Below are 20,079 nucleotides of genomic sequence, written 5' to 3' on the forward strand. Positions count from 1 at the left end.
CTGCCTTTTCCATTCGCAATGAAACTGGGGATTCTGTTACATCATCTCAAAACACTCTCTCAAGGAGAGGTTACATATGGTGGTTACCCCCTGCATTCCTTTCTCCTGCATGTCTTCCTTCTCTGTTCTTCACGCCTCTGCATTTGAGTGAGGCTACATAGATCTTTTCCAAGCTGCCATCGTGCCAGCATGGGGACCACTGAGAGCACAGGAGAGATCTTTGTTCCAGTGTCTGGTGCCGTATTGGCCCCTGCTAGTTACAATTGTGGCGAAAGTCCTGCTCAGCCCCTGAATTCCTGCGTTGGGAGCCATGCTCAGTTGCGCTGTGGGATAGCACATGTAGTCATGTTGGTATGTGGGAACTACTTGAGGTTGGAGCATGCTCTTGCAAACAGTCTTCAGAGAATTTAGCTGTCAAATGCTAAGAAGTCTTAACTGAGCAAACTGCAATTTTTTTTCAGAGAGATCTTACTTGCCAAATTTGGGGGAATGTTTACAGGGATGGTAATTCTGACATCTGAGCAATTCCCCTCCCTCAACCACCCTTGCCAAATTTCAAATCCCTGCTCCAATGTTGCTGTTAGTTTTTCAGCAAAATGGTTGTTAATTTTTTTTTAACGTAGGTAAAATGTATTTTTCCTTAATCTTGTTCTCTGAGACAGCTAAATTGTTTTAGCTCAAACTTTTATAACATTATCAGTTTGAAGCAGACACCTAGCATGGAAAATTTTAGCCTTCACCATTAGTTTTTGTGAGGTTATAAACCACTGAAAATAAAATCTTTCTAATGGAAGGTGTCAGGCAACCTTAACTGTAGGTGTCACTATCTGAGTTGCCTAGAATATATTAAAAAATCCAGTTCATGGGTCAGAACTAAACTTGCCATGTTGTGATTAAGTATGCATTTCTTTATGCTCAATCATGTGGGCAATGTAAGATTTATGATGTCCTTAACTATTTATTACCTTCTTGTCAAGTACTTGGCATTTTATACATGATATGATTGGTAAGCACCTTTATTTAGCAAATGTAACCTTTCAAATGAGTTTTGTTGTTTTTTCTTTGGACTTAGTACAAATATTCTTTTCCTGTGGGTACTGAAGCAAAAAGGATTTAAAATATATAAATAGAACTATCATTTGCACCATCACTGTATTTAAATATTACAAGAGATACTCATCCTCCTACTTAAGGGCATAAACTGATTCCTAGCTGAAGTTAGAAAGGAATTTTTTGCTTTGTTACAGCTTTGTGCTGTTGGCCAGGTGTGTTTTAGGCTTGAGTAGTTTTTTAAGCACTAGTTGTAGGCAAGAACCGGGTAGTATCTGATGAAAAATGAAAATATTTTCTCAAATTTTTGCACACATCTTTTACAGATGATATTTTATTACACTTTCTCAGCATGATGGTTATTCACATATTGAAGTCTAATGGAAAAGTTATATAGCCGGAGTCAGTTGGAAATAGCAACAGTTTGAGTTTTTACTCTCTTCTGCCCCACCTCCCTGCAGACACTTACCTAAATTAAGTTGCTGTGATGCTATTCTCTGTATAAGTATGTCATTTTTAACTGTCAGGAGAACTTTAGTGCAGCGAAACAGAAACTAGGCATCTAGCTAAATAAGCTAAATACAAACTAGCTAAATAAGACAGTCAAGTATGGAACTTCCATTTAGGTCCTGCCTGTGCTACAAAACTAAGCATAAACTGAAATGTGGTTCCATTTTGTAGGGTTGCCAGTTGTGCGTAAGCCTGATAGATTTGGATATATCCAAGGCTTTGGTAGATCTCGGGGACATAGTTAAAACCAAAATTAGGTTCTGTCTACACTGCAAGATGGAGCCACATTTTAATATATTTAAAGTATTGCAAGTAGGTCTTTTCACATGGTTCATTTTGTAATTTAGATCACATCTTGGATATGGATTTGATCCTTCCTTGAGAGTGTGGACAGGGCCTTTACAAACTCGGTCGTCTTATCTCTGGGAAAAATTTATGTTGGACCTTTTGAGCCTGAATTTGAGTTTAGATAATGCCTTAATCTATTTCCATTTATGAAAGAATGAACTCTGACGGTACTGACAAGACACAGATAGTGACGTTACCTATTGATGTAAATCATTCTGTTGGCTGCCGTTATGTTGGCTGGCTATGCGACACAATAGGTAACAGCCCTACCCCACATCAGAAATGGGTTCACTGGTATTGTTAGGCTAATGTACTGAAGACTTCTGTGAATTGTTGATGCTTCATTTTGTTCTGAACAGTAGATGATAACTAAGATACAACCAGATCCACTGCTCTGCTGGATATTAGTAGCTTGCAAGACTCAAAGGTATCTTGCAAAAAAAAATTGGGGTTGTGCTATTTTTTTGCTTTATGGTGAATGAAGGCCTTTTTTCAAGGTAACTGTTTCCTGTTGTTAAACTGTGCTCTCAGTGATGTGTGGTTTCAGTTCTATTAAATTTTTTCTCGTCCCTTTCAAAGAAGGGTAATACATGAACCGCTACTTTATGTGAAGATAAGCTTATGTAGTGTTACATTTTCACTGAAAAATTTATGTGGATGCTAAAACAGAATTCCTGAGTAGAAATAAGTCTTTATTTCTTTTCCTTATATGGTAGCTCTGAACAGTCTGATGATGAAGAGGCTGAAGATGTACCACCTACATTTACATATATAAATGATGCAGACCAATCACCAGACATGGATGAGGTGGAAGACATCAGAGACGCTAAACTCCAAACACTGAAGGAACTCTTTCCGCAAAGAAGTGACCAAGAATTATTACAAGTAATACTGTTTGGTTTTGCAGCCTATTTCCAAGGCAATATGTGTTTTTTAGTGCCTTCCATGTGAAAGGAGGAAGAACTTTTTAATTCTTATTTGCAAAAGCGTATTTCCATTTGATAAGATTTTAAAATTTAATTACCACACTCCGAAAAAGTCCCCCTTTAAAGCTTTTACATTCTTACTTAAATATATTAAGAACATGTTCGTGCAAACGAGGCTAAACTGTTTGCTAAATAACTTACAGAAAGAAACACCTGTTTAACAGAGGTTAGCCCTTTCCCCTCTCAGTAAAAATGATCTTCAGCCGCATTTAGACAGGCAGAGTAAGGCAACCCATGTTTGCTGATCATCAGCCACTATATAGTTTTGGTTTTTTTAAATTTTTTTTTTTCTAGTATAGTCAAAGGCATGGACTTCAGTCCCGCACATTATCGTAGATCTTTTTTTTCATAGTCCTAGTCCTTAGTTCTCTGCAGTGAAAATGAAACCTAGACTACTGCTTTGGGACTTCATGAAGGAGAATTTCCATACAGCTTCAATTCATTTTGACTTAGAGCTACATCTGTGATATTTCTCATTAGTCTCAGGTGACCTGCCTAATGCCTATTGGCTGCTGTTGTCACAGTATGGATGCTTGCATTTAAGCCCATCTATACTATGTAACGGTTGACAGCTGTACCCTCCTTTAGCTGAAATTTATTCTGTGCCACTTTCCTCAGATTAAGACCTCAGTCACACCTGTGCAATTTAAATGGTGCTACACACACATGTATCTATGGCACTTCTATATGGCCCCCATTGCCATAGTATGTGAGCACTTCTCCATCTTTACTGTATTTATCCTCATTGTACCCCTGTGAGATAGGGAAATATTCTCCCCACTTTACAAGTGAACTAAATGACTTTCTCAGGGTCACACAAGTAGACTGTGATGGATCAGGGTATCAAACCTGTGTATTTCTTGTCCCAGATTAACATGCTAACCACTGGGCTATGCTTCCTTTCTGAGAACTTAAATAAGTAGTGAAGGCTTAATTTGAAAATGTCATAGGTGTCACCGATGATGTGTAGATAGGAAAGAACCCACCTTGACTTTCAGATGTCAAAGTGAGTGTTCAGAGCTGGTTTTTGGACAGGGGAAGAGGTGGAAGGTTTTTGAATGGCCTCTGCACATTACCAGTGTTAGCGAGATGCCAACCAGTGTAGTAGAAGCAGTGCCTGTTGAAGTACCCACAAGCCCCACCCCATAGCTCTAAATGTTTGCGGCAGTGTTATAAAGGGGGTAAGGGGCTTCAGTCATCTTAGTTCTTTCCAAATGTGCTAGTGTATGAACCTGGAACTTCTGGCTGCTCTTACTCAAACTTAGCTCTAAAACAAAAATGAACTTTAATGCCTGTATATGGTTGCATTTTATTGTTTTAGTGTAGTTTCAGGGAATAAATCTCTGCTAGCTTAGTTTTTAAAGCCTTGGCATTTTTAAGTCAGCCAAATTGAGTCTCTCCTTTCACCATAGCCTTCCTGGGTCCTTCCTGAAATCTATCTTGGTCCCCACTGCCTAGTATCTTTCCAAGTGGATTGGTGTTGTGTTGAGGTATGTGGGTGCTCCAACTGGCACTGTTTCTTGAGAGTGCCACTCTGCTCAGCTGTCGGTGCATGTTCTCAATAATGTGAATGTGTAGAGGATCATTGTGAAGGGCGCTAATTAGTAGTAAGAAATCTTCTTTTTTACTTGTATTTGGGTTGGAAAATACAAAGTGCCGTTTTTAGTGTCAATTTTCAGGGAAGAATTGCACTTCACGGTGTAGTAAGGGTCAGAAAAATGAGTAAATATTACTTAATTACCCAGTAGATCGGTTCCCTGATTTGTGTTCAGTCATATCTGCTGACTTAAGTGACAGTTTTTTAGCTGTTAACTGGAACTCCTGTTAGCTGAATTGACTGCATTGTCGTGAGAGAGTAAGAGGGCTTCTGTTTTGGTTCCCTATCAACAGAATTTTCTAAATTCTAATGGCAGGGCTAATTTTTGCCTTTGTTTGCACCTGTGCAACATTCTTCTGGACATTGTAAACAATAGTCCTTTTGTCACCCCGTACAGCCTGTCCTACAAGCCCTCAGGAAATGAATGATTCTAGGGTGAGTGGTGCTTGCTTAAGATAGCTCTCCTATTGTAGTCAACCTGAGGCATTGTGTAATGATTAAAATTGGGGGTGAGAACATGGACTCCTGCATTGTGTTTCCATCTATGTCACTGACTTGTTCTATGACCTTTGGCAAATTATTTCACTTATGAAATTAATGCAACACTTTAGAGGTGTTGAAGTTCACAAGTTTATAAAAATACTGAGAGCCTGAAATGCAAGATGTTATGTAACGGGAGGGAGAAGGGTCTGTTTCTAGATTTGGGAATAAGAATTCATATTAACTCCGAGAGCAGCACAAGATACCCTATTTATGCACATGATCCAGGAAGTCAACAGATATGAAAGACTTAGCACGAAGTAATAAAACTGCTAAATAGAGAATGTTTATATTTACAACTCGATGGAATTTTAAGCTTCCAACGCCGTAATTTTAACTAAGGTAAGTTTTTGAAGAAATTAAAAGTGAACACTGATGTCTTGAGAATATTCAAGAAGTGCAATAAGTGAAAATTGCCTTCCTGAAAAGCAGTATTTCAGTCCATATTTTTGCAGTCCTTCCAAGGCAATAACTGGCACCTCTAATTGGCTTGGTTAATGACTGCATGTTACTATGGTTAGATTTTACTATAAATGTTGTAAAACGGTGAAATAATAGTTTCAACCATTACTTAGCAGCTTTTTTCTGTTCAATTTGTCGCTGATCACTTAATTTTTCTCTTGTTAGTTGATAGAATCAACAAGCACAATGGATGAAGCAATAGCTGCTGGCTTGAAGTTCAATGATGAAGGTATGCAGTAACCTTTACCACTGGAACGTTATACCAATTGGGCATTATTCAGGAAGATTTTTCACATTGCAGCAAACTTGAGAGGAGGATATTTAAATTGAAGTCCAACAAGACATGTATGCAAAGAGAAAAATATTCACACCATTTAGCTTTTCCCTTCACTTAAACTGTTGTAGGTTCTTTCCATGCTCTCACAATAAAAGGAGAGTTTGGTGGTTTCTGTAGGTCAAGGTTGCTTTAATTTATGAACCTAAAATTATATACATTATTGCTGGCTTCTCTGTAGAACAGGTGTTGCAGATTGAGTAATTATGGGGTAGTGATCTTTTTTTTTTTTTTTTTTTTTTTTTAATTTCATATGTAGGGGAACTGCAATGGAGTACCAGAGCTTTTTACCTCTCAATCCTGTTCAAATCCAGCGCAGATCAATATTGACAGTCATTTTATCTGGTTTAGTGGCCCATGTGAAGTTGGCCACTAAAATCCAGTTGGCTGGATTCTAATTCTGAATAAACAAATGCCTACATATTGATTGGTACTTTTTAGAGTATTATATTCATGGTTTGTTGTGAATTAAGTCTTAAAGTTTTCCTCAGAGGACCTGTTGAGTGTTAGCTCAGTAGATTTTTGCCATTAACAATGAATGCAGGGAAGCAGCATAAACCTCTCTAGATTCAGATAACTTCTTCATGCTACTGCTAATAAAAGTTGATTTCCTTCAGGGCTTTTTCATGAGTAAATTCAACCAGTAAGGTTTGCTTAGGATGAGTGTTTGAAATATTAAGTCAGAATTGTTAGCCATCTTGCGTATCTCCATACATTTGTGGAAGCTCTAACAAACTCTGTCTTTAGGCCCGAGAGATTTTTTTTTTTCATTGTTGCCTTATGGGTATTTGAGACGCCTAGTAACGTGATGGAAAATCCCAGTGTGTGAAATGGTACAGAGCAGAAAACACGTGACGCTCTTACTTCTTGGCTTTCTTCGTGTCCTCCCTATAAATCCAGAGTCAAACCTTTTTCCCCAGGATTAAATTGTATTCGTTTTATTGGTGGCTGGTGGCTTATGCAAAAACCTGAATTGTGTGAGATCGAGGTAATAAAATACAATAATGTCAAGATCAAATAATACAAGAGATGAAATAACAGGTTTTGGTTATGCAGTCTCCATCTAGCTGCAGGACCTATACCCAGTGTCCTTAATGAATTGGAGGCAGAGCCGTCCCTAGTGGGGTGCGGGGCCTGGGGCGGAAGTGATGTCACTTCCTGGACTGACTGCGCCGGGGGCGGGTAGGGAGGCTGGGGGGGCGGTGCCTCCCCAAACAGCCCGGAGTGGTCCCATGCATGCTTTCCCCCGGGCCCTGCTTCGCCGGCACCACTGGGCTCCAGGGGGCTGAGGCCACGCCACCCGCCTTCCCGGGGCTGGGGAGACTGCAGAAGCGCTCCCTGTGCACTCTGCTTGCTTACATTAGGAAGTAATTTATGTGCAATGAGCCTCTATGCATCTTGAGACTTTGATCTATTGATAATATAGCTATGACAGATGCTTAGTACTATCAAATGGTTTTAATACTTTCTATGTTGTGTTGTGTATGTTTGAGTGCACAGCGAGTTTATGCTTTCTGATCTCAAAAAGCATTTGAAATTACCATTATATGTATGATATGTTGAGGATGAGAATTGTGATGCGGGTAATTGAAAGATAAAACTTAGAGATCTGCTGGAGATGAAATGCTTAGCTAGACCTGTTTCAAGAAATAAGTCAAGTCCCACCTGGAAGAAAATTAATCCTAAATTAAGTGGGTATTATTATTATTTCCAAATTTATTTTAAGTTAAAATAATTTTATATAAGTCAGTATCGCATTTTTAAAATGTTTGTACCAAAATATTTGCTATGAGCTCATGCCAAGTTTGATTTCTACTATATGGGCTTTACCTTATAGCCATACTTTTTCATACAAAAATGCAATTTCATGTCCTTGCCTACAAGCCCACAGAAACAGGTGTTCTAGGAAGTAAAATTTTGACAAAAATGACATCTGCTACTCTTATTTAAATGATTTAGGCAGGAGTTAGCATGTCTGAATGCAGTGGCATAAATCATCTGACTTTGGGCCCGTTTTTAGAAGAAGAGGCATCACTGAACACCTGCTTTCCTGCCTCAACACGTAATTTTTTTTTCTTTTTGTGAAAGTTTATAGCTGATTGGGTGAGAGAGAGAATAGGCAAAATTCTTAATTTCCTGGGTTATTCAGATTCTCTCTGGCTAATGACAGAACTCATGTTTATAGCCAGAAATTGAGTCATAGCCAGTTTCTTCATTTAAACAATTCGTAAGTAGTAGGAACAGTTTAAATTGTTTTATATTAAAATTAAATATTGAAATATTAAAAACATAAGTTCTCAAATTTTATGGAAAAGATATAGTTAGATTATTTGAGTGCTTTGTTCAACCCTGAAAAACAGCGTGGAAACAAAGTATGAAATTGAATCAGTGGTTTATAGAATTCAGTTCACTTTTCTTTTTTGTATGTTGCTAAATGCTGGTAATATTGGTGTTTGACTGAACTCCTTGTATTTTTGAGTGCTTGTTCACATCTGTATATCACTGTAGGTCTGTGTGTGACCAGTGCAGTCGTCACTAGTACTTGTCAGGGCAGCACATGTGCCCCAGTGCATCCCCATGCATGCAGCCAAGGATGTAGAGGGTTGAGCTGCTCCAACCCACTTTCAGTTACTCTTACCCCTCTTTTCCCTCCCCACTGCGAATTGGAGCTCCAGCTTATGGTTCCTTTTTAGGGTTTAGCACTAAATTCTTGTGTAAATAGCTCTTAGTTAGGTTTAGTGTGAATCACAATAGTTTTTCTTTGTCCTTTTTTTGTTTGCTCTTCTTCTGAAGCCCAGAGGTGTTGATTCAGCACAGAATCCCTGGGCTTCAAACATTGTCCTTCCTGTGAGACTGTTATGCAGGTGTCAGTCATACTACTAAATGCCTTATTTGTCTTGGAATATGTGAAAGAGAAGTTAATCATCTGCAAATCATTGAAGAGGAGGACTCAGAAGTCCAGGGAGTTGTATAGGAAGGGAAAATCTCATAGAAAAATCTGCATGTCCAGCCTCTTACCCGCACCGTGTCAGAATGGACAGAGTTCATGTTTTAAAAGCAGTGCTCCAGTTCTGTCTGTTTTATCGTTGCACCTCAGGGGAATACAGACGCACAAGTCTTCTTCAGGAAAGAGCTGCTCCCTTTCACCTGGACCATCCTGGAGTGTCCCTAAAACTTCTAGGTTTTCGGAACTCAAGGCTGCATTGAGACCAAAGAAGGGCTTCTCAGACATCCACAAGCACTGTAGCCAATGCCACTTGTCTGATAGGTTGCCTTCTGAGTCCTCTGGTACCGAGGTTAGAGTGAGAAATTTGATTTGCTGCTGCCTGGTATTGTGAACTTATCTATGCTTTATCGGTACCGTTGACTCCAGAGCCCCGTTCGTCAGTACTGTTGAGACTGGTTGGTACCTGCTGTACTGACTTCCTTTCCAGTGACTTCTTTTCTGTCACCCATTCTGACAGCAGTGTGTACTTCGGGGTTCTCAGTACGAACTCCCAACCCTTATGTCGCAGCCAAGGATTTCCTGTATCTGTTGATACTGGACTCTCCACTGTTGAAGTTGAGAACCTTGATGCCAGCCCCGATACCATTCTCAGTGCTGACCTCAACTTATATCCTGGTACTGGATTGACCCAATCGTTGATTTTTGGCTTGACTGCAGACTTTGGTGCCGGCTCCAGAAATGTCCGGATCCTGGGCACATACTAGGCAAGCCAGATGGCTCTTTACACTGATTGATACTGCTCCACCTTTACATCTGGAATGTCTGTTCTCTTTTTCAGGGTCTGAATCCAGTAGGGAGACACCTTCTGTGAGGTCGTGAGCATCCATTATTTCAGGAAGGCATTCTATGACTCCCTTATCCGTTTAGTGACTGAGCAAAGTCATGACCCAAGAACCAGAGGAAGCTATTACAGAAACAAAACATCAAACCCCTATGCATAGATAGATGTCCTGTCCTGATGAGGCCATAGTATCTGAATCATTTCCCCCTCATTCCAAATGTTCACGAGACTTTTCAGGAGCTCATGTGTAAGGTGGCTTTTGCTCTGGGTATTCAAGCTGAGGTGGTTCAGGAAATTTTCATAAACTTACTGATATCTTGCATTCTGCTGTATTAGGGAAGAGTGTCTCTTCCTATTAATTACACTTTAGCAGATACTGCCAAACTTCTCAGGTAGACCCCAGCCACTTTGACTCCCGCAGTACAGTAACTCCTCGCTTAACATTGTAGTTATGTTCCTGAAAAATGTGACTTTAAGCAAAACGATGTTAAGCGAATCCAACTATAGTTTTTTGTCTGGTGAAAAAAATTTCCCTGGTACCTCACCCCCCCTTATTTACACTAATTCTTATGGGGAAATTGGATTCGCTTATATATATATATATATATAGTAATTAAGAGACACTCTTCCTTGATACAGCAGAATGCAAGATATCAGTAAGTTTATGAAAATTTCGTGAACCACCTCAGCTTGAATACCCAGAGCAAAAGCCACCTTACACATGAGTTCCTGAAAAGTCTCATGAACATTTGGAATGAGGGGGAAATGATTCTCTCTCTCTCTCTCTCTCTCTCTCTCTCTCTCTCTCTCTCTCTCTCTCACACACACACACACACACACACACACACACACACACACACACACACACACACACACACACACACACACACACACACACACACACACACACACAAAGTTTTAAACAAACAATTTAATACTGTACACAGCAATGATGATTGTGAAGCTTAGTTGAGGTGGTGAAGTAAGAGGGTGGAATATTTCCCAGGGAATGTCTTACTAAATGCTGCTAAATGATGAACTAGCGTTCGGTTGAGCCCTCAAGGGTTAACATGTTGTTGCTAATGTAGCCTCACGCTCTACAAGGCAGCACGAATGGAGGGAGGGAAGACAGCATGGCAGACAGAGACACACACCGTGTGGGGAGGCAGAGGAGGGGAGAGAGATGTGCATTGCCCCTTTCAGTATGCTGACCCAATTCTAAGAACATTGCCTTTTAAAAAAAATCAGGAAGTTGAGACAGCAGCTGTGGCCAACAAGCTCTTTCCATCCTGAGCTCTGTCCTGCCCCAACCCTGCTCTATATGGAGAAGGGGTAAGTCAGGGGCCGGAGTAGGCGGGAGGGGGACACCCTGACATTAGTCCTCTCCTTCCTCCCTCCCCTGCACAGCAAGCAGGAGGCTCCGGGGAGGAGCTTCAAGGCAGAGGGTAGGAGCAGCACCTGGCTGTTGGGAGAGGAACAGCTGAACTGCTGGCAATTGCTAGCCTTCTGGGTGGTTGCTGCACTGGGAACTTAGGGGGTTTGCCGATCCACGCTGGTTCCAAGCCCTCACCAGCTAGCTGCCAACTGGCTGCTCTTCCTGCAAGCAATGGACAAAACAGGCGGCTGCCAAACAAAGTTATAAGGGAGCATTGCACAACTTTAAATGAGCATGTTCCCTAATTGATCAGCAACGAAACAACATTAACAGGGATGTCTTTAAGTGAGGAGTTACTGTAAAGAGAGCAGACCAATGGTATCATGTACCCTCCAAGGGATTTGAACAATTTTTCTCATAATCTGTACTAGGCTGGCTGCTTGTCACCACAGCCAGTGAAAGATTTTGCCAAGGCCTATTCAAATTCATCCCCAAGGATAAAGAGCCCAAGAGAATTAGACTTGTTAGGAAGGTAAACTCAACATCCAACCTTCAAATGCACATAGGAAACTACTAGATATTGTTACCTAAAAATAACTTCATTAATTTGGACTCCATGGCAAGAATTATTGACAAACTTCCTGAGGCTAAGAGGGATGATTTCAATTCCACAATTAGAGGGTTAATTTGGTGCATAGGCATCTCTGCAAGTGGCACATGAAATGACAGACATAATGTCTAAATCTATGGCAACAGCAATCTATATGTGCAAATCCTTGGGGCTCCAGGCATCAGGGATTGCTAGGGAGGTACAAGCGACTATTGAGGATTTACTTTTTCAAGGGGTGCAACTTCTTCATTGATAAAACTGATGCACTATTGCACACTTACGGACTCTTTGTTCACCTGGAGTGTGTTTGAGTTTTGCTTTATTAATAAGGTAATTGTTGATTAGATGCAAGAAATATTATGAAGAAAAACTTGGAATGTATTTGAAACATTCTGTTCCTTTTGTATACAAAATAGCTGTTGAGTGATATCATGTAACTTTTCTGTATTCATGGAACACTGTCATCTTAGTATTTTGAACAGGCTATTTTTATATACCCAACTGGTGTTCCTGAGAGAAACAATTATTTTTCTTTACCATCCTGTTTGCTTTGCACATTTCACAGCACTTTGTGGTCAGTTTCGCTGTTTCTCATATATAGAGCCCTGCAAATCTGCGGATATCTGCTTCATATGCGCTGACCATTTTTGCAGATAGTGAATCAGATGCAGATACAACCATGCAGGGCTCTACTCACCAGCGGTGCCTGGCCCGTGGAATCTGGCTCAGACAGCCCTGGGGGTGTGGCATGCTCAGGACTGCTGGCCAGCAGCCAGTAGCTGGGGCTGGGCAGCAGATTGGAGTTGAGGCTGTCCAGCAGCCACTTGCCACGCTGCTTTCTGTTCAGCAGCTTGGACCCCTTGGGCGGTATCAGCATCCCCACCGTGGCCCAGCCTGGCAGCACTGGCCGTACTCCCAGTCCTGGACCTGCCCCTCCAGTTCCTGTGTAGCAAATTGTTAAATTTTATGCAGTATTTGATTCCACCCTCTTAACGTTAATAAAGATGAAAAGTATAGTTCAAAGGGAATAGGTTTTTAAATTTGTCACCATATTAGAATAGAATGTTTGTTTGCTTCTGCTCCCAGATGCTTAACATCTGTTGTAAAAATCCTATTAATTCTATATTGCCTAAAAATAATTGGTTCCTATGCTGTTTTGTATTACAAGGATGGGTGTGTTTACACACATTCTCACATTTGTTAAATCTGATATTTCTCAAAGTTCACATAATTGGTAGCTTCTGTAATGTTGATTTGAATGATTCTGCTGTTTCAGGATGAATTTCTAATTGATGTAATTTTCAATTCTGCTTTTTTTTATATTTTTAAAGCTGCATCCCGAAAAAGGAAACTAAACCAATCACCCACAAACAATTCTGAAGGCAGTTGTGACCTAATTTCAAAAAAGCAAAAAATGAACTCTGTAAGTGTAATCCTTTCTGTCTTACAACCACAAAATAAATTGATCCCTGATGGCTTTGGGAACATCAGGAGCTTCCTGAATTAGTGCCTTATCTCAGGAAATCACACCTCTCATCACTGGAGTTAATAGCTCTGCTTCCCTGTCTCTGACAACACTCCTGACTTAATTTTTTTGTTATTTCTTGATCCCCCTTTTTTTTTGAGATTATATGCTTCAATATTCTATGTGTATTGAATTATATCTGAGTGCCAACTGCAGTATTGTCATGGGAAAAAGGGAACAACAATTAAGGACATGGTCCTGTGATGTGCTCGACACCATCAGTTCCCATAAAAGTCAGTGGAAGCTGTTGGGTGTGCAGAGTCCATCCGCATCAGATCCTAAGTTAAGCATCAAGAAATTGCTTAAGTTTTTCTGTATAATTTCTCTGAGGAAGGACAGTGATATATATATATATAAAATAAAATGGCAATTTAGTTGTGTTGTGGGGAAATGTTTACAAGGAACTTGGAACAGTAAGCCAAATTTTGGGTAGTTTTGATAACCTTAGCTAGTAAAGAGGAGCTGTATTCTGAAGGTGACCCATTCAATCTTTTATCTGATATATTTGATGTACAGTTCTACAATCCCATCTTCAGGCCAAACCCTGGAAAAGAACACGGTATCATGGCAAAAGGATGACATTAGACTGTTGTGTAGCAAGGATAGGAATTCTTTTGTTAAAAGTAAAGTTGGGTGGAGAAAGGCAATTACATTTCAGAGGATTTTGTTACAGTAAATTCTGCTTAATAGCAATATTGATTATTAGCAATTTCTAGTTAATGGCAACATATTGCCAGCGATTACATCCGCACCTATCAACATCAATGTTAATGAGACTCAGATATTAACAAGAGGCATGCTGCTTACTAACAATTCTTTAGAGGAGAGGTCCTACCTGTAATCAGATTCCTGGCTCTGAGCATGCACAGCTGAGCACGTATGTATTCGCCATGGCTTCCAAATTTCTCAACCTATTCCTCACCAGTAAATTCGGGTTCTGTAGGCCCTGTGTGAGCCTGGTGCTAAGTAAATCTGAGTAGCTGAGAAGTTTGTTGTCTCAAAGTTGGTTGTTTCATGCATTCTGAAGAACAGCCATAACATTTTACAGGAGCATGGGAGCAGCACAAAGAGGCCGCAAGCATCAAGACAATGGAAAGGAGACTGATGCTGGTGAAGCCTTGGGGCTCTGGTTTCAGCATAAGCTTGGCCAAGATGCTCGACTCTGGGCTGATGTTGAAACAGAAAGCGAGTCAGCTGGCAGCAGAGCAGTGAAAGGAGTTCAACCCTGCGGATCGCTGGTTCTGTCGGTGGAAAGCCCAGCACAATGTCATTCAGCATAAGGAACTTGGCAAGAATCAAGATGCTGATCTTCTGTTGGCTAATGAATGGAGGGTGGATGCCTTACCTAGCTTTCTAGAGGAGTTCCAGCCTCATGATATTTTCAGTGCTGATGAGACTAGTCTCCTCTACTGAGGCTTTCCTGAAAGAGGCCTGCTTGGTATGCTTAAAGAGGGGCTTGCAGGAAGGAAAAAAGCTACAGACCTCATCACAGTGCTGTGTTGTGCAAACATGGATGGGACAGAGAAAGGGTCTCTTACGGTGATTGGAAAGAGCAAGTGCTCTCGTTGTTTCCTTAAGGACCACTGAAAGGTGCCCGTGATCTACAGAAGTTCAGCCAATGCCTGGATGACAAGTGTGTTGTTTGAAGAGTGCTTAGAGAACTGGAACAGGGAGTTGTGACTACAGGACTGCTGTGTCTGCCTGTTGATTGATAATTGCCCAGCTCATTCAATTAACGTAGAGCTATCACACGTGTTAAAATTCTTGCCTCTGAACACAGGCTCTGTCATGCAGCCGATGGAGATCGGGGTCATTAAAAACTTCAAAGGTCACTGCCATGCTTGTCTTAATGCACGCATCATGGCCTCTCTCTGTGCTGACCCACATCTACGAGTAGTGGATGTTGCCAAAAAAAAAACTCTGATGCACTTCATCTCGCTAAGGAGTCATGGGCTCCTGTTCTCCTGAAGACTGTTCAAAACTGCTTCAGAAAGGGAGGGTTTGTATGAACAACAGAAAATGCTGGCTTGGTGGACATTAATGTGCTGGCCGACGTTTCAGTTCCTGACAGTCTAACAGCAAAGGAATTTGAGGCCATTGTTGAGTTGGACAGTCATTTGGAGATGGAAGGTGAGTTCACTGACTCCAAATGTGGAGACGGTAGAGGTTGTCAGGTACCTACAGGCTGAGGCACAAGTGGACAGTGGATGGGACGACAAACCTGCGGAGCCTTCACTTATACAAAAGCTACGGGCAGTGGACGTTTTCTGCAGAATATGCCAGAATCATGGCTTTGAGAGTGGTTACGAGGCTGCACGCAAAATTGAGAAGGATTTATAATTGGAGGTGGCAAACTGTATGAAGAAGATAACAGTGGACAAATGGTGTTCTTAAAGTTTTTTGTATATGAAATATAGTAAAATTTTGTGCTGCTTTACTCTGTGACACACATGAGGAACACTGTAGGCTGAACTGCACTGTATTTACAGTTAGACACACATAGTAAGTTTTCTTGGGTGCTTTTTAAATGCTTGTCATGATAGAACTGTGTGCCACTGTAGTTTTTGTGACCTATGGCAACCTAAGATTTCCTACATCTGCTCTAAGCATTGTGGTACACTATACAATATATCCATTTCTGTATGTCACTTTTGATTTTCTTCTTCAGAACATTGTATCAAACTGAAAGTTAATAAACAATTCATTGTACAATGCATCATTGTTCTACACTCATGTCTATGTATCCCCCTGAAAATAGTACCTTCTGCTTATTGGCAACTTCTGGAAAACAGCAACTTTTCTCTTGGAACTGAGAGGTTGCTGGTAAGCGGAATCTACTGAATTGAGAAATCTGGTTTAGTTCTGATTTGGGGAAGAAAAAAAACTTTTTTTTTTCCCCAAAAGGGAATGGAGTCAGACTGCCCTGGAACCATGGATTTTGGGAGCCCAAGCTGGCAAGGAGCTAGCAAGCCTAGGAGATGGGACTCTGGGGTTCCAGGCTCCTGCATTGCTATTAGCCTGCCAGGTGGGCTGCTGGGGAGCCATGAGCCTGGAAGGTCCAGGCTGCTGAGGAGCTGGGCTGGTGAGGTGGCAGGAGATAGGGCAGGCTTCCAAAGGAAACCCGGTAGCTGGGTTTTGAAACCTGCCTGGTGGGCAGTGTTCTGTTAGAATCTTCAAATTAAATAATCTCTACAAAACATTTGATTTCAATAAATCAAATTCCACCAAAAAAATTGTCTGAATTTTTCTAACCAGTTTCACAAAAAGCCTTCATAAAATATTTGTGTTCAACCTAAATGAACAGAGGTGAGAAAATTACAAATTAAGGGCTACCACTTAACTTGGTTTGCTAATTAGTGACTAGAAACTAGACGCAGTACCTGGACTTGCTAAGTGTTCATTTAAAATGTTACTGTAGTTATTAACCTGGGACCCATGTGCTCCATAGGCAGGAGTGCTAGCAGGTGAGCTGACAACTAATGTTGGGCAATTCAGTAGCTTCTAGCATCATGCAGCTAAACATCTGAGAGGTCTTCATGAACATTAATTAAGCCTCATAACACCTCTGACACATAGGTAAGTAGTAGTATAACCGTTTTACAGATGAGAGAGAGAAGTAAGGTGATTTGCCTGTATGTCTGGTGATTCATCAGTGCGTGCGTACCACTGCTAATATTGCTAGGCAGCTGCATTGTGAGCTTGATTGTGACCTTCACCTCAGGTGAAAGGGGAGTTGGTCTGTCACGAGCTCTGTCCCTGGCCTCTGCTGAGAAGGGATTGCACGTTGGCCTGACTGATGTGGTGAGTTTTAAAGAAGCTTCCCTACTGTGCTTATGTGATCTAAAAATATGCTTAAGCACGTGATTCCCAGAGCCGGCTAGAAAATGCTGCTGGCCTTCATCCACTTGGTCACTTACCTTCACGTGAGCCACCAATGAGATCCGGATGGTAGAGAGGTCTGGTTATTCTTTTTGTAGGCCCTACCGCACCCCATATTTGGAGTCGTTGTGTGGTGTCCCCCACTTGCTGATGTAGAAGTAACCTAATGTCCTACATCTTTCCCTGAGCTGAGCCCTTTTTGACCTTGACACTGAAGTCATCAAGACTTGCCGTTGGTGTGGATGTTGAAATGACCTGGAACCATAATTCCTTGAGTTTTTGTTCAGTACCTCATGGTGTCACCAACGGACTGGGACTTTTGCTGGCTTCACTGCTGCTGTTTGACATGCTCTGGATCTTATCTTTGGGCTGGGCTGGGAGATACAAGGTGTGAAGATCAGATCACAACTTCATCTAGACCAAGGAATAAATGGTCAGTTTTCAGAATGGAGAGCGGTAAATAGTGGTGTCCCCCAGGAGTCTGTACTGCGATCAGTGCTGTTCAACATACTCATAAATGATCTGGAAAAAATGGGTACATGGTGAGGTGGCAAAATTTGCAGATGATACAAAACTACTCAAGATAGTTAAGTCCCAGGCAGACTGCAAAGAGCTACAAAAGGATCTCTCAAAACTGGGTGACTGGGCAACAAAATGGCAGATGAAATTCAATGTTGATAAATGCAAAGTAATGCACATTGGAAAACATAATCCCAACTTTACATATTAAATGATGGGGTCTAAATTAGCCAATGCCACTCAGTAAAGACATCTTGGAATCATTGTGGATAGTTCTCTGAAAACATCCACTCAATGAGTAGCGGCAGGTAAAAAGGCACACAGAATTTTGGGAATCATTAGGAAAGAGATTAATAAGACAGAAAATATCACTTTGCTTCTATATAAATGCATGATATGCCCGCATCTTGAATACTGGGTGCAGATGTGATCACCCCATCTCAAAAAAGGTATATTGGAATTGGAAAAGATACAGAAAAGGGCAACAAAAATCATTCGGTCTGGAACAGCTTCCGTGTGAAGAAAGATTAAGAAGACTGGGATTTTCAGCTTGGAAAAGAGACCACTAAGGGGGAATATGATAAAGGTTTATAAAATCATGACTGGTGTGGAAAAATTGACTAAGGAAGTGTTATTTACTCCTTCACATAACACAAGAACTAGAGGGTCACCCAATGAACTTAATAGGCAGCAGGTTTAAAACAAGCAAAAGGAAATATTTTTTCACACAATGCACAGTCAACTTGTGGAAGGAACTCTTTGCCAGAGGATGTTGTGAAGGCCAAAACTATAACAGGGTTCAAAAAAGAAGTAGATCAGTTGATGGAGGATAGGTCCATCAACGGCTAGTAGCCAGGGTAGGCAGGGATGGTGTCCTGAGCCTCTGTTTGCCAGAAACTGGTAATGGGAGACAGGGGATGGATCACTTGATGATTACCTGTTCTGCTCATTCCCTCTGAGGCATCTGGCATTGGCCACTGTCAGAAGACAGGATACTGGGTTGGATGGACCATTGGTCTGACCCAGTATGGCCGTTCTTATGTTGTGGTTTTTTTTTTATATTGTTATCATATAGTGAGTCCATAACAGAACTGGGAGTAGAATCTGGAAATCCTGGCTCCTATTTATGAGCTTTAGTTGCTAGGCCACGTTCCCTGTTTCCTGTAAACCGGTAGGAGCTATAATTATACTAGACTCTGTGTTGGACATCTTTTGTCAGGAAATCTTTTATCAGGGTTTGGTATAATTGTGTTGTGCCTTAATATGATATTCCATTTCCTGAGATTTTACATTTGCCAAAATTCTGGCACAAGGTTGAACTTCATAATGGCTTTAAAGGGCCATTTTTTAATGTGCAAAATTCCATTGATAACAATGTGGGTTGCATAAAATCTGTCTCACTTGAGTAATTGGCTGTTTCAGTTGTTTTAACCATATCTGCCTTCCCTTTCCCTCTCTACAAGAAGAGTTGTCAAGACTGAATTATTTTCTCCAAAATGTCATGTTAAAAAAAAAAAAATCAACTTGATTGAGCACTGTTGGTTAAAGGATCATATAGATCATATAAAACCACTCTTTTTTTTTTTTTTTTTTTTTTTTTTTTTTAAAGAGGAACTGAAATGATTTTAAGTTGGCCAAGATCCGTTTATTGTAATTTGGTAAAGAATCTAAAATTTTTGATGTCTTTTATTTCTTATTGAATTCCAACTTTTTCCTCTTTCAGTACTCTAAGAATTTTCTATACCATTCTTGGAGGGTTTTGTCTAATTTTGAACACAGTTATAAATGAAGAAAACAGTATTAGTCACTTATTTCTGTCTGCACAGCTCAGATATTTCTGCACATTGTTTTTATCATTCAAAGGGTGACTATTTAAAAGGTAAGCAAAGTTAGGCATGTTATTTTATTTTTGTTTGAGTAGTAGTATTATGATGCATTAAGTGAAATGATCTCTAAAATTGCTACATCTTTTCTGAACCGTAGCTAGAAGGGGCAGAATCTCAAAAAGAATGGGAAAAGCAAGAAGCTCTTGTAAAGAAACTGCAAAATAAATTTCCCAGTTTGGATAAAGAGGTAAGCTATCGTGTGTCTTTTGGGGACAAACCTGCTGTTTTATATAAGTATATAAAAAAAGGAATAAGTGCACAGGACCAGATTTTAAGCCCCATTCTACCCGCTTAACCACTTACCTGGCTAAGGGGAATTTCTAGGTGGCATGGAGCCAGCCAAGTGACCCGAGCGCAAGCAGTGTTTCTAGAGAGAGGGTTCATGGCAGGAACACCTTTCTGCTGCTTCTGTTGGCATGGTCTCTTGAGACTGTAGGTAACTGGACATATTTTAGAAGATGTAAATCCTGTTGGCCCACCCTCCGGTCCTGCACTAAGCATGGGTTGGCCAGACCAGAGAGTCTGACTCACAGGATGAATGTATGTGAAAATTATTCAGGTATACTGCATTATTTTATCATTAAAATGTTCATGTTGTTGTTAGAATTCAACTTTTTTTTTTTAAACTGGAGTAGGCTTATCTGTATAGATTACGTGGGATACGTGTTTT

At 40.6% G+C, this 20,079-nt stretch overlaps 1 protein-coding gene across 8 annotated transcripts in view; it reads left to right on the forward strand.

The window, feature by feature from the left end:
* The window catches only part of SMARCAD1 (SNF2 related chromatin remodeling ATPase with DExD box 1), a 77,857-nt gene that overhangs the window by 17,003 nt on the left and 40,775 nt on the right, over positions 1 to 20,079 (forward strand). For all 8 annotated transcript variants that reach the window (XM_074950605.1, XM_074950601.1, XM_074950604.1 and 5 more), the window contains 4 exons: positions 2,625 to 2,793; positions 5,659 to 5,722; positions 12,932 to 13,023; positions 19,507 to 19,596. In XM_074950605.1, coding sequence (XP_074806706.1) covers positions 2,625 to 2,793; positions 5,659 to 5,722; positions 12,932 to 13,023; positions 19,507 to 19,596 — 415 coding nt within the window. The remainder of the gene's footprint in view (positions 1 to 2,624; positions 2,794 to 5,658; positions 5,723 to 12,931; positions 13,024 to 19,506; positions 19,597 to 20,079) is intronic.

This window comes from Natator depressus, chromosome 4 (assembly GCF_965152275.1).
Source record: "Natator depressus isolate rNatDep1 chromosome 4, rNatDep2.hap1, whole genome shotgun sequence".
NCBI classification, from domain to species: Eukaryota; Metazoa; Chordata; order Testudines; family Cheloniidae; genus Natator; species Natator depressus.